The sequence below is a fragment of the Eschrichtius robustus genome, chromosome 8 (genome assembly GCF_028021215.1).
Source record: "Eschrichtius robustus isolate mEscRob2 chromosome 8, mEscRob2.pri, whole genome shotgun sequence".
Classification (NCBI taxonomy): Eukaryota; Metazoa; Chordata; class Mammalia; order Artiodactyla; family Eschrichtiidae; genus Eschrichtius; species Eschrichtius robustus.
Genome location: NC_090831.1, coordinates 16,911,618 through 16,924,892, shown reverse-complemented (window position 1 = coordinate 16,924,892; position 13,275 = coordinate 16,911,618). Strand labels below are relative to the sequence as shown.

The 13,275-nt window shown below is 36.7% G+C and overlaps 1 protein-coding gene across 2 annotated transcripts in view; it reads left to right on the top strand.

Moving 5' to 3' along the window:
* LOC137768786 (B-cell receptor-associated protein 29) overlaps positions 1 to 13,275 on the top strand; it is a 40,959-nt gene that overhangs the window by 3,277 nt on the left and 24,407 nt on the right. For both annotated transcript variants that reach the window (XM_068550380.1, XM_068550381.1), the window contains exons 3-6: positions 632 to 732; positions 6,614 to 6,764; positions 7,871 to 8,006; positions 12,723 to 12,831. In XM_068550380.1, the coding sequence (XP_068406481.1) occupies positions 632 to 732; positions 6,614 to 6,764; positions 7,871 to 8,006; positions 12,723 to 12,831 (497 nt within the window). The remainder of the gene's footprint in view (positions 1 to 631; positions 733 to 6,613; positions 6,765 to 7,870; positions 8,007 to 12,722; positions 12,832 to 13,275) is intronic.

Genomic DNA, 13,275 nt, shown 5'->3' with positions numbered 1-13,275 from the left:
GAGTCCTAACCACTGGACCGCCAGGGAATTCCCTTTCATGCTACATATTTAAGATTTTTGCTCTTTATATGTGTAATACCTCAATGATTTTTTAAATTTCCTTATGGTAAAAGTAGAGAAACTTTTTTACTTGGAGTAGATGTTGAAAGTGCATGTATTTTTTTTCATTATAAAAATAAATAGTGCAGAGTCGGACCTCTTACTCCTGAAATGTTGTTAATTGTTAGAACAATAGATCTTTGTTATTTCTGAGTTACTATCCTGATTAGGGAAATGATATAAAGTGATAACGTCTATCAGCAATTTAACATTTTACTATAAGAATTCCTTCTTAAGGTTTTGATCATGTATATTTACTTTAAAAGTTATTTTTACTTTCGAATATTTAAGCCACCAGACAGAAGATAATCAAATGTCAGATTATTATTAAATTTGAAAGAAGTTGTTCTTTATTTCATGAGACATTCTTATTGATAAGAATTGGTAGTTCTCTGGTATGACATAAAAAATTAAATTTCTGTAATTATTTTCACTCGCTGCACAATTACCAAAATGTTAATTCAGTGTTTAGAAAGTATCTCAAAATGTCCCTTTGATTTTTTACACCTGATGTAATTATATTGCTTTACAGATGGCAGAAGATTTTTTCATTTAGCGTCTGGGGTAAAATTGCAACTTTCTGGAACAAGGCTTTCCTTACTATTATAGTCCTATTGATTGTTCTGTTTCTAGGTAAGTATTAGATTCCTCCTTTGACTAAGCTTAACTCTAGTTTTTATATTATTATTAACGTATTCATTGACTTTTAATTAATTAAGTTGGTGTTGCCATTAGTATACAGTTGAATTTGTATTACATAGTATATTGATGGTGTATGGAGTAGGTAATTGATATATTGATAAATAGTTGATAGATATTACCGTTATATACGCACAAGCATAAATTGCAGCAGAGTGCAGTACTTCTTAGTCTCTTTTCTGTTGTTTTAAGATTTCAATGCAATGATGCATAACCTAGTTTTCAGAGTTACCAGTTATACAGTTATTTGTTATTTTGGTGTCCTAGGCACCCAGGGGCTTAACTCTTAGGGAGGCAAACAGAGGAATAGAATCACTAGGACCTCAAAAAGAGTTTTAGATGCAGGCTGTGAATCTTGATTGGATCCTAGTTGAAAAACAACTACAGCACAGATATTTGGGGACTACTGCAAAAATTTGAACATGGACTGGTTGTTAGATAATCTTAGGGAATTTCTGTTAACTTTAGTTGTGATAACAATGTTATTATTACAAAGCAGAAGTCAGCAACCTATAGCCTGCAGACCAAATGCCTATTTTTGTAAATAAAGTTTTATTAGAATATAACCATGCCCATTTGTTTATGTACTGTCTATGCATGAACAACTGCAGAGTGGAGTAGTTGAAACAGAAACGGTGTGGCCTAAAACATTCACTGTTTGCCTTTAGAGAAAAAGTTTTACCAACACCTGTAACATAGGAGTATGTCCTAATGCTTAAGAGTTGCATGCTGAAATATTTAGAAGTGTCATGATAGTTACAACTTACTTTCAAATGGTTTAAAAAAAAACAAGTAAAGCAAATGTGACAAAATGTTAATTGTTGAATCTAGATAGTGGAATATGGATGTTTATTGTACTAGTTTTTCAACATGTTTGAAATTTTCATGATAACAAGTACCTTAGAAATTAGAAATCATAAGTAGACTTTTTTTTTTGAAGTGGAAAAGAATAGCTTTATTGCTTTGCCAGGCAAAGAGGGCCACAGTGCGCTAATGCCCTCATAACTGTGTGTCCTGACCTGGAGGGGGTAGTGAGGAGTTTTATAGTAATGGTTCAAAGAGGGCATGATCCCCTCGTGGACATTCTTCTGACTGGTTGGTGGTGAGGTAATCGGGAGTCAGCATTATCAACGTTCTGGTTCCAACCGGTCCGGGGTCTACGTGCTTGTGGGCAGCATACAGTTAACTTCTTCCACTTGGTGGGGGTTTCAATATCTCAAAAACGTGCAGATTTTTCCATCATTTCCCCTTCTGATTGTAGATCTTTCAGTAGAAACACTGATGAGCAGAATATCTGTCTCTTGATGCCAGGGTGATTCAGCTTCTTGCCATGGGTGCAGATCATGTCCCTTGGTGGTTGACCTCCTTTATATTTGCCCAGGTGCTGGCGGAGGTATTGTGACGTCCAGACAAGACTTTTCTCTAAAAGTAGACCTTTAAGGTTCTTATCGAACTGCAAATTCCATGAATCGAAATAGTTACCATGTTTTTTAGAAGGAGTAGCTGAGCTCAGAGAGATTAAGTAACTTGTCTGAGATCACCCAGCTACTTCTTGGCACTTCAGTTTTTGATACCCATTGCAGAGTGTGTTTTCCCTCAGAATTCCCTCAGAGTTGTGTTGTGGGTTAAGTAGGTTTTACAGGGGCCATAACCACCACGTATGCCACTGTCTTATGAGAAAATGTTTCTCACATTCCATATTACCAACCTCTGGGGTGGAATCCTCTTTATAAACCAGGATTAACTGGTGTGAGAAGGTATGAGTAGGTAATTGTATCAGGGTATGAATGGGTTTTTGCCTCATTTCAAAATGTATTTGTCTCATGGTAAGTTATTAATGTTACTGATTGAATCTCCAGCCATAGAAGAAATAACACCAAGCGAGTAAAAAGCAATAAGGAAAACAGGTACCAACTTGCCACCAGCTAACTAAATGACCTTTGGAATGGCATTTCATCTTTCTGAGTTTGGTTTATCCATTTGCAAAATAAAGGGAGAGAGGAAATAATCCCTGCAGCTCTTGCTAGCTCTAGAAGTGTATTGTGACCTTCCAACTCTAAAATTATCACAAGAATTTCTACTGAAAACTGCCACATATCCATATAAGGAAGGGGAACTTTAGCCAAGCTTCTTTTGGTTACATATATCAGAAACGAACTTCAGCTCACTTGAGCAAGAAAGGGGAATTTAAAGTAAAACATGGGGTTGTTCCACAGCAGCCCAGGGAAGGAAGGAAGCCAAACTCCTAGGAACTGAAGTGTCCTTTTCGTGTCCCTGCATTTCTCACTGGGTCTACTTCACACCTCTACGGACTCTGATACTCTATTCCCACGGCAGAAAATAGGTACCACACAACTGCCAAGTTTTGTCAATCCAGCGATATGCAAGGATTAATTAGCCATTTCTTTTTTTTTTTTTTTTTTGGTCCGTGCTGCACAGCAAGGCATGTGGGATCTTAGTTCCCCTACCAGAGATGGAACCCACGCCCCCTGCATTGGAAGTGCAGAGTCTTAACCACTGGACCGCCAGGGAAATCCCTAACTAGCCATTTCTGAATCCCAATTCCAATTCTAAGGGAAAAAATCTGATCAGCTAGCACCAGGTATCCAATCCTCATCTGAGAAGCTATGGCCAGGGGCAGAGTCACAGAGCAGAATCATGACTGCTGGCTGGAGCCTACATCTGTGGGCAGAGGGAGTAATTAATTCCCAGAGAATAGGAACATCATGGATGGTTAATGCAGGAGCTTTAACCATGGATGGTAAAGACAGGCAGATAGGGACTTATCCGTGAAGCCTCAGTGTTTTCATCTCAGAACAGGGGGATAACACCTACTTCACTGAAGTGTCGGAAGGATAAAATGCAGTTACATATGTAAAGTACATAGTCCAGTGTTCTCGTCCACTAGAACAACACTGGTGTAAGTAATGTAAACCCAGTAGGTTTGAATTCATCTTTTATTTTGGAATTTTTTTTTCTTGTTGGTCTAATAAGGTAATTATTACAAAGTTAATATTCCTAGAGCCAATACTAACTGAAAAGTGTGTGTGCATCTTTGTGTGTTTTAGCATGTTGGAATAGGCAGAAAGGAAGTAGGAAACCCAGGAGAATATGTTTAGTGTCAACACAAATGCATCTTGGGAATTTGAAAGCTTCCACAAGTGATCCAAAAAAAGACTATCTCCATGTGCCTTATAGAAAATTGACTTTGTCACACCCTCCCCTTATTGTTGCCCCCATCCCACTCTTCAGACATGTTCTCTTCATTATTATGCAAGCAATTCATTCTACAAATGGGTTTGTATGACTATTTACATTTATTCTTTGATAGTGCTTAATCTTTAGCATTTCTGCATAATGGATCCAGGAGTATTATTCCTGTTTAATTGCCAATGAGTTATGATCTTCACAGTATTATGAATTATTTTTATGAGTTATGTTTGTTTTATTTTCACTTGTTTTGTAGTGATTGGCATGCTCTTACTATATTGAGGCAATCTGAGAAATGACTAAGCCATGAAAAAGAATGAAATCTTGCCAGTTGTGTCAACATGCATGGACCTTGGGGCATTATGCTAAGTGAAATAATTCGGACAGAGAAAGACAAATACTGTACGAACTCACTCATATGTGGAATCTTTTAAAAAATAAAATCAAGCTCATAGATGCAGAGAACAGATTGGTGGTTGCCAGGGGTGGGTGGTGGGCAAAATGGGTAAAGGGAGTCAAAAGATACAAGCTTCCAGTTATAAAATAAATGAGTCATGGAGATGTAATGTACAGCATGGTGACTATAGTTAGTAATACTATATTGCATATTTGAAAATTGCTAAGAGACAAGAAAAAAAATTCTGTAACTATGATGATGGATGTTAACTAGACTTGTGGTATTTTACAATATATACAAACATCGAATATTTTTTTTTAATTAGCAAATTAGGAATAGAAGGAAACTTCATCATTCTGATGAAGAACATCTGCAAAAACCTAGAGCTAGCATCATCCTTAGTCAGATGTTGAAAGTTAGCCCCATAAGATGGGGAACAGGGGGCTTCCCTGGTGGTGCAGTGGGTAAGAATCTGCCTGCCAATGCAGGGCACACGGGTTCGAGCCCTAGTTTGGGAAGATCCCACATGCCGCGGAGCGACTAAGCCTGTGAGCCACAACTGCTGAGCCTGCGCGTCTGGAGCCTGTGCTCCGCAACGGGAGAGGCCGCGACGGTGAGAGGCCTGCGCACCGCGATGAAGAGTGGCCTCCGCTCGCCGCAAGTGGAGAAAAACCCTCGCACAGAAACGAAGACCCAACACAGCCAAAAATAAATAAAAATAAATAAATAAATAAATTTATTTAAATAAATAAAAAATAAATAAAGATGGGGAACAAAGCAAGGATATTCACTTTCACTATTTTTATTCAATTAAGTAATAGATTTTCTAACCAGGATAATAATAAGTCAAGAAAAACTAGAAAGCATAAAGATTTCAAATTAAAAAGTAAAACAGTCATTTGCAGATGACATGATTGTTTATTTAGAAAATCCTAAAGTATCTACGAGAAAGTTACTGTGTCAAAGAAATATAGTGGCATCACAAAATACAAGGTCAATATACAGAAATGAAGTGTATTTCTATGCTATAATCAATAATTCAAAAATGAAATTTTTGAAAATTCCTTTTATAAATATACCAAGAAACCTAAAAACCTTACAAAAGAACTTTATAAAAAGATGTACAAGATCTCAACACTGAAAGCTACAGAAACATTGCTGGAAGGAATTAAAGAAAATGGAAAATAAAAATATCAATTGGAAAACTCACTATCATTGCAATGAAATAGCACTTCATACCCACTAGGATGGTTATAATCAAAAAGACAGAAAATAATAAGTGTTGATGAAGATGTGGAGAAATTGGAACCATCCTACTCTGCTTGTTGGAATGTAAACTGGTACAGCTGCTTTGGAAAACAGTTTGGCAGTTCCTCAAAAAGTTAAACATAGAGTTACCATATGATCCAGCAATTCCACTCCTAGGTATATACCAAGAGAAATGAAAACTTATGTCAGTACGAGAACTTGTACATGAATATTCATGGCAGCATTATTCTTAATAGCCAAAAAGTGGAGAAAATCCAAATGTCCATCATCTCATGAATGGATAAACCAAATGTGGTGTATCTGTACAATGGAATATTTTTCAGTCATAAAAACTAACAAAGTGGACTTCCCTGGTGGCACAGTGGTTAAGAATCCACCTGTCAGTGCAGGGGACACGGGTTCGAGCTCTGGCCCGGGAAGATCCTACATGCCGCGGAGCAACTAAGCCCGTGAGCCACAACTGCTGAGCCTGTGTGCCACAACTACTGAAGCCCACCGCCTAGAGCCCGTGCTCCGCAACAAGAGAAGCCACCGCAATGAGAAGCCCATGCACCGCAACAAAGAGTAGCCCTCGCTGCAACTAGAGAGAGCCCGTGCACAGCAACGAAGACCCAACGCAGCCAAAAAAAAAAAAAAAAGTAAAGGATAATAGTTTGCCATGTAGCTAGAGATTAGACAGTGCAGTGACGGTAAGTCCTAGATGAATAATAAAAAAGCAAAATACTGTTAACATTCAAAGTTTACCAGTATCCACTTACAGAGCATCTATTTTGAGCATGGTACCCTCCCATGTATTGTAGAGGAAAGACAAAAAGAGAGCCCCTAGCTAAAGTCCACTATCTAAAGGTTAGGTCAGTTGTGCTAAAACTGCTTCCCGTTTTAATAATAACCTTATATTCTTAAAAGCCAAAAGTAATATTCCCTCTTTTTCTCTGATAGATGCTGTGAGAGAAGTAAGAAAATATTCCTCAACTCATGCCATTGAAAGGAGCTCAGCCAGCAGACCTTCTGCCTATGAACATACACAAATGAAACTTTTTAGGTCTCAAAGAAATCTTTACATTACTGGATTTTCATTATTTTTCTGGCTGTAAGTTTTTTAAAAAGCACAATTTAAAAACATGATTTGTGTTTCTCTTTCTCATTTCTTCTACCTATACTATAGATTTTTTTTTCTGTACTATTTAGCATACTAACATCTTTATGAAAGAACTCAGATGACAGATCCAAATAACAAATAATAATCGTGGCTTGTAGGTTCTATAGGCCCATAACGCCCTGCATGATCTGGCCCCTGCTGCTCTGACGTGTACACCACGTTCCACCCACACTGCCCTTTGCTGCTCATTCATTCATCCATTCTTGCAACAAATATCTATTGAGTTCCTATTGTGTACCCAGCTCCTTTCTGCTTCAGGATCTTCCCACCAGCTTTCCCTTCTGCCAGAATACTCTTTCCTTCCCTCTCTCCCTGGCTAATTTCTACTTTAGCCCCTTTCTCAGGAAAGCTGAGACCTCTGACCATCATTCCCCCAAAGTAGGAAGGTCTTCTGTTGTACACTCCCATAGAATGTGTAATGTATATACTTTTCTTTCAAGTGTCATTCGTGGTTGTAATTAAATACTGTTTTAATTCTTGCCTTCCCAAGTAGAACCTAAACTCTTTGAGAGCAGGGCCTCTGTCTTGTTTCCTGCTATGTCCCCAGTGCCTGGCACAGTGTTTAACACTTAGCAGTTCTGCTGAATGAATAAATGAAGATAACGATTACTACTACTAACAAAGGAAGTTACCCATAAGTAGAAGTGAATGAGCAGTTTTTAGGTTTGGCCAGCCTCACAAAATGCTCTTTAAATTTTGAGCTGAGGGGGAAAAACTCTTACTGGCCTTGCCACACTGTCTGGAATTCTGTTTCTGCTCGTCCTGGCCAAAGGCCTCTACAGAGAAAATAAGTAAATTAATAAGTACCACTGAACCTGCATTCCAAATGCTAATCTTCTAACGAAGATTCCAAAGAAATGAGACACAGGCTTGTTTTGACTGGAAGACTTGAATTAAAAATATATCTTCCTTCCGTAAACATCACCTCCCTCCACCACGCCCACACCTGAAGGGGAGTCACTGGGTAATTATTACTTAAAGTCACAGTTCCTGGTGATTAGTTGCACACTACTCTGACATTTTTTTCATTTTCTTAGAGTGTTGAGACGTCTGGTTACCCTTATTACTCAGCTGGCAAAAGAGCTGTCAAACAAAGGAGTACTTAAAGTTCAAGCAGAAAATACTAACCAGGCTGCCAAAAAATTCATGGAAGAGAATGAAAGACTAAAACGGGTATTTAAATTTTCTTCTTAAAAACTGGTGTAAGTGTTGTTGGTATTCCCCAGGGGTGGTTTATTATTTTTCAGCATCAAAGAGAGCATTTTCATAATATATAAGCAGAAAATGACCATAAATAACAATATTCTACAACATGATTGTTTCAGAAGTATTTTATTATCTTTAAATTTGTGTGTTCTCACAGTTTCCCTCCATAGTAGATTAATGCCATTGGACCTACTTCCTGTGATTCAAGGAGAAAACAGTATTCTGGGAATATGAATTTTAATTCCTTCATTACCATTAATTTTACTTTATAACCTAAAGCAAGTTTTAATAAGTCTCTATTATGTTTCCATTTCCCTTTCAGTTGAATTCCTGTTGTTTTTTTTTTGGTGTGGTTTTTTTTGTTGTTATTGTTGTTTTCTTTAAACGATGATTATGTAGGAAGCAGACGAAAATAGTTGATACAGATTGATGACTGCATATAATATTTTCAGTCTCTAATTTGGTTATGCTGCTGATAATTCTTCTTTGAGAACCCTATGCTGTCTTTCCCTGGCTACTCAGGGAGAGCGTAAATCAGACACTGATGTTTTCCATGTTAAGTAAAAAGAAGAACGGATGGAAAAATACAAAATGGAAGATACAAAATTACTTTGGGTATTTTTTTTCTTAGGTTTAAAATTTAGGAGTCAGATCTCATAGCTTGAGTGTTTTCAGTTCATTTTAAGCCCCATAAGTTTTCCTAATTCTGCTTCTTAGAAAAAAAAAATCAGTGGCACCTTCAGAAGTGAAACAAATTTTCTTGAAGAAAGAATTCCTAGTATAATGCAATAAGATTATTTCCCTATTATAAATTAATGAAGTATACAGTCAATTATATATTACATCAAATTATATTTATGTAAAAAGTTTTGTGAGCCTAAATTCTAAAGCCCAGCCTCTTACAGAAAGAACTATAAGCGTCACCTTTCATCAATGCTAAATGAGTTAGCTGTTACATAGTACAATATAAAGCTTTCTAAAACCTATGAAATAAGTCAAAACTCATTGCAAAAAAAAATTTTTTGATACTACAGTGTCATGGTCACCTATTCAGAAACCCATGTTTTACTTATGATGTCTACCTTATTTTTACTACAAAAACAGGATTCAAAAATGTTTCTTTGGGTAGATTATAACCAGCATCTTTTAAGGAAACTTTTAGAGAATAAGCACTGGTTTATATTTTTACTTTGTTCTGTTTCGAAAAAGCATTGATCCATAGATGTCATGTAACTTTCCCTTTGTCATAAATATAGGTCTGGGAAATCAAGCTGTCGGTGTTTCTGTATTCAGAAGCAAGCAATACATGTCACTGGAGTGTTTCAGCAGCACAATCAGCCTTATTTTGTAACTTAATATTATTTTCTTCATCTTCTATCCTTTGATCTCATTTCATAATGGTAAAAACAAAACAAAACCCTCAAGGCTTTTATTAATATATGGTGGCTAAACTCAAAAGCACACAGCCTTGTATTTGTAGACTTACCATGTACCTATCTTGATTTACCATGCCCATCATGTTATAGTAGTGAGTTGTAACTACTAATAGAACACTGCTTTTTTCCTCTTATTCTTGAACTCCAAGAAAATGGAAAGTGTTTTTGTAGTTTTGGTACTATGAATTTTCTCATATACACCATAATTAATGTACTTAAATTAGTCTTGTCCTTAAGAAAAAGCACCTCCCTTAAAACATTTCTTTTGGGATTGTTTTCAGAACCAGTTACTAACTTGCAAGGAAATTTATTTCATGATTACTGATTCTTTGATCTGCCACAGCTTCTCCCTTTTTTTGTTCTCCTCTCCTTTGGTTCCATGCTGTCCTGGTTCCCTGCTTCTGCATAATCTGTGGCCCAGTCAGTGGCCCTAGATCATAAGTGCATAGATATACTGGGCTAAAGCCAGTACACAGTGGGGAGAAAGTCTGCAAGCTGGATAAAAATACTGTCAGTGCCCAAAGCGTAACTGATTAACCATAGGTCAGAATGTCAAAGATGACTTCTATTTCAAGATACTTCATGTAGGTTTTGAAATACCAGCTAAGGAAGGATAAAATTGCTAAAACATCTCTTTGTTCTCTATCAGAGATACATTATCTAATGGAAAGTGCATTATCCTGAAGTCCAAAAGACTTTGGTGCCAGTCCCAAATCTACCAGTAATTAGCCTTGTGACCTGGGGCAAGTCACCTCATTTGTTCTGGGCCTCAAGTTTATAACTAATAGCTAACGTTGTTCACATGCTTCACAGTAAGGTATTAACTCTTTCAATTGTTGCAACAATGTTATGAGGTTGGTGCTGTTAATATTTGCATTATATAGATGAAGAAATGGAGGCACAGAAAGGTTAAGCGACTTGCCCAAGATCATTCCACTAATAAGAGACAGACCTAAGAATTGAATCCAAGCAGGCTGCCTCTAAAATCCGCACTCTTAACCACATTGTTCTGTGCCCTTCAATCGTATGCTAACCTATGAAAGGACTTGCAGATGGTGCCTGGGACTCCTTTCTGTTATGATATTCAGTTAATGAAAAGAAATAAATATGAAAGACCAATTAATTTTTAATTTAACTGCTTTAGTATAACAACAGTGACGGAGCTTTACTTCTTACTTGTTTTCTTCCCAGCCACTTACCAAGGTGGGATAAGGTGGGTGAGACAGTGAACATGTGTATTATTGTAGCTGGTAGCTATTGAATTTCAGATTCCAGGGCTCTTGGTCTTTCTCCAGCATCAAGTTACACAAAATAAAGTTGAACAAGTTGACAGGTGCAGTAATGAAAGCTTATTTACAAGACTGACACCATATCCAACTTTTCCAAGTCAGTGGCAATAATAATTCAAGCAGGCAGGGTAAACATTCCTGTAACTCAGTCGCTCTCTTCCAATTTGGGTAATCACTGGAGGCTGTGTTAACTGAATTCAGTGAAGTAACAGCTAAGATTGTTTTGAACTTGAAATGGTCAACAAACTTGTAGAGATTTGGAGGGTTTTTTCCCTAGTTTCTGGTCTTAAAAATATATATATATTTTTTTAATTTTGGAGATACGAGGCTCCTTCGGTTTTAGTAGGTACTTCAGTCCTTTATCTCCTAAAAAAATTTCTTGGAATTATACAATATATTCATTTGAGCTTTAATTCCTCCTCTGGATCTGCCTAATCTCTGTTATAACACGGTAGTATTGTATTCGATCTTGTGCTACAGTATCTATGCTCTAGTCTCATCCTTTCCACTAGATTGAAGTTACCTGAGAGCAGAGACCATACTTCTCTTACATTTTTACTCCTTATAGTACATAGCACTGTAAAATATTTGCATGTAGTAGTAGCAGTGCTCAGTAGAAATTTGTTTTGTTTGTTTAATATATCAGCTTACATTAGAAAAGGAATCACCCTGCAGTAGAAATTCTTTACTGTGTCAGTCTGTTTTAAACTGTCGTGAGTTAACTTTTTTACCTGACTGCAGAAGCTTTCCGTATCAAATTGCTGCCTTTTACTTGGTCAAATAATTCATGCCAGTATATACATGTTCTGTTTTTCAAACATTAATCTAATTTGCCTTTCTTGGTAACTTAACATCTTACAATTTCTTTTTGATAAGTCAACTTCTTCATTCTATTAACGATGATTTCCATCCTGACATATAGATTATGAAATTTTTACCCCATGATGTTTTTATTTTAGTCAAATATTTTACTATTCAGATCTTAATTTTTCTTGCCAAGAAAAAATAAGCTACAAACATAAAATAAACATTTTAAAAGCCAGAATAGATTTGAAAATATAAAGAACGTTGTAAAGGATTAACCGAATAAAGTAATTTGGAGACTGTTCAATGAAAATTAGGTAGAATTGTCCAAGTGTAGAGATGGCCCTGTTATTCTCCACTTACCCATCTCTAGCCTGACAACATTATATTCTTCTTTTATGAATTCGTCTATATAGAACTAGTCTGAGTAGACAGCTCTGCAATTGGAACATAATGGCTTTCCAAGTAGTACTGTCCCCAGAACTATTTTATTTTCCTTAGAGTAATATCACGCAATTAAGGAAAAGACATTGTTTATCTAAGTACCTTTGAAAATACAATTTTTTTTTTGGCTGCGTTGGGTCTTCGTTGCTGCGCGCGGGCTTTTCTCTAGTTGCAGTGAGCGGGGGCTACTCTTCGTTGCGGTGCACAGGCTCCTCGTTGCGGTGGCTTCTTTTGTTGCGGTGCAAGGGCTGTAGGCGCGCGGGCTTCAGTAGTTGTGCCACGTGGGCCCCAGAGTGCGCGGGCTCGCAGGCTGTAGAGCGCAGGCTCAGTAGTTGTGGCACATGGGCTTAGGTGCTCTGCAGCATGTGGGATCTTCCTGGACCAGGGATCGAACCCGGGTCCCCTGCATTGGCAGGCAGATTCTTAACCACAGGGAAGTCCCTGAAAATATAATTTTAATTGTAGCCCAACCAGAAACTCTTGTTATTTTCATTTCAGAGATTTCAATCATAGAAGAAATTTTGTGTGTGTTTGCCAAATATCAAGTTTCTGCTAACAGAAGCTTACATTATAAAAAAGTATAAAATACTGTAAAGGACAAAGAATAAAATAAAGACCAATAATTTAAAATACATTGTTCAGCTCTTTTCCTGAAAGAATGGCTATTGCAGTCTAATGTTACTTCTTTCTATAACTCTCTTTTCTGATAGCTCTTGAAAAACCATGGAAAGGAAGAAGAACACATTTTGGAAGCAGAAAATAAAAAACTAGCAGAAGATAAGGAAAAACTGAAAACTGAATTAAAGAAGGCTTCAGATGGTAATGTTGCATGCATGCACAAAAGTAGGAAAAGTATTGTGATATTTTATGCTGTTACACTTCACTGTTTTTCCTAAAACAAAACTCATGGCTAAATGTTCTTCTGGCTAAAATACCAAGAGTGACCTATTTATAAATTCCTGCTCAAATACGGAGATAAAACACTGTTTCAGCCAAGAGAAACATGCTCTGTTATACATACAAACATGTAGGTGTTTCAGATCTGTGTTGTAAATACAGATGTTCCTCCCTTAGCAAAAGAGCTATGTTCCTGAAAAGTTGCTTGTAAACACATGTTTGGAAATGAATCACATTTTTCCATCATAGTATATTGCTTCTTTGAAAGAAGCAATGACAGGGGATTGCTTATTATTATTATTTATCTTATTTATTATTATTTATCTTATTATTATTTATCTTATAATTATTATTATTTATCTTATT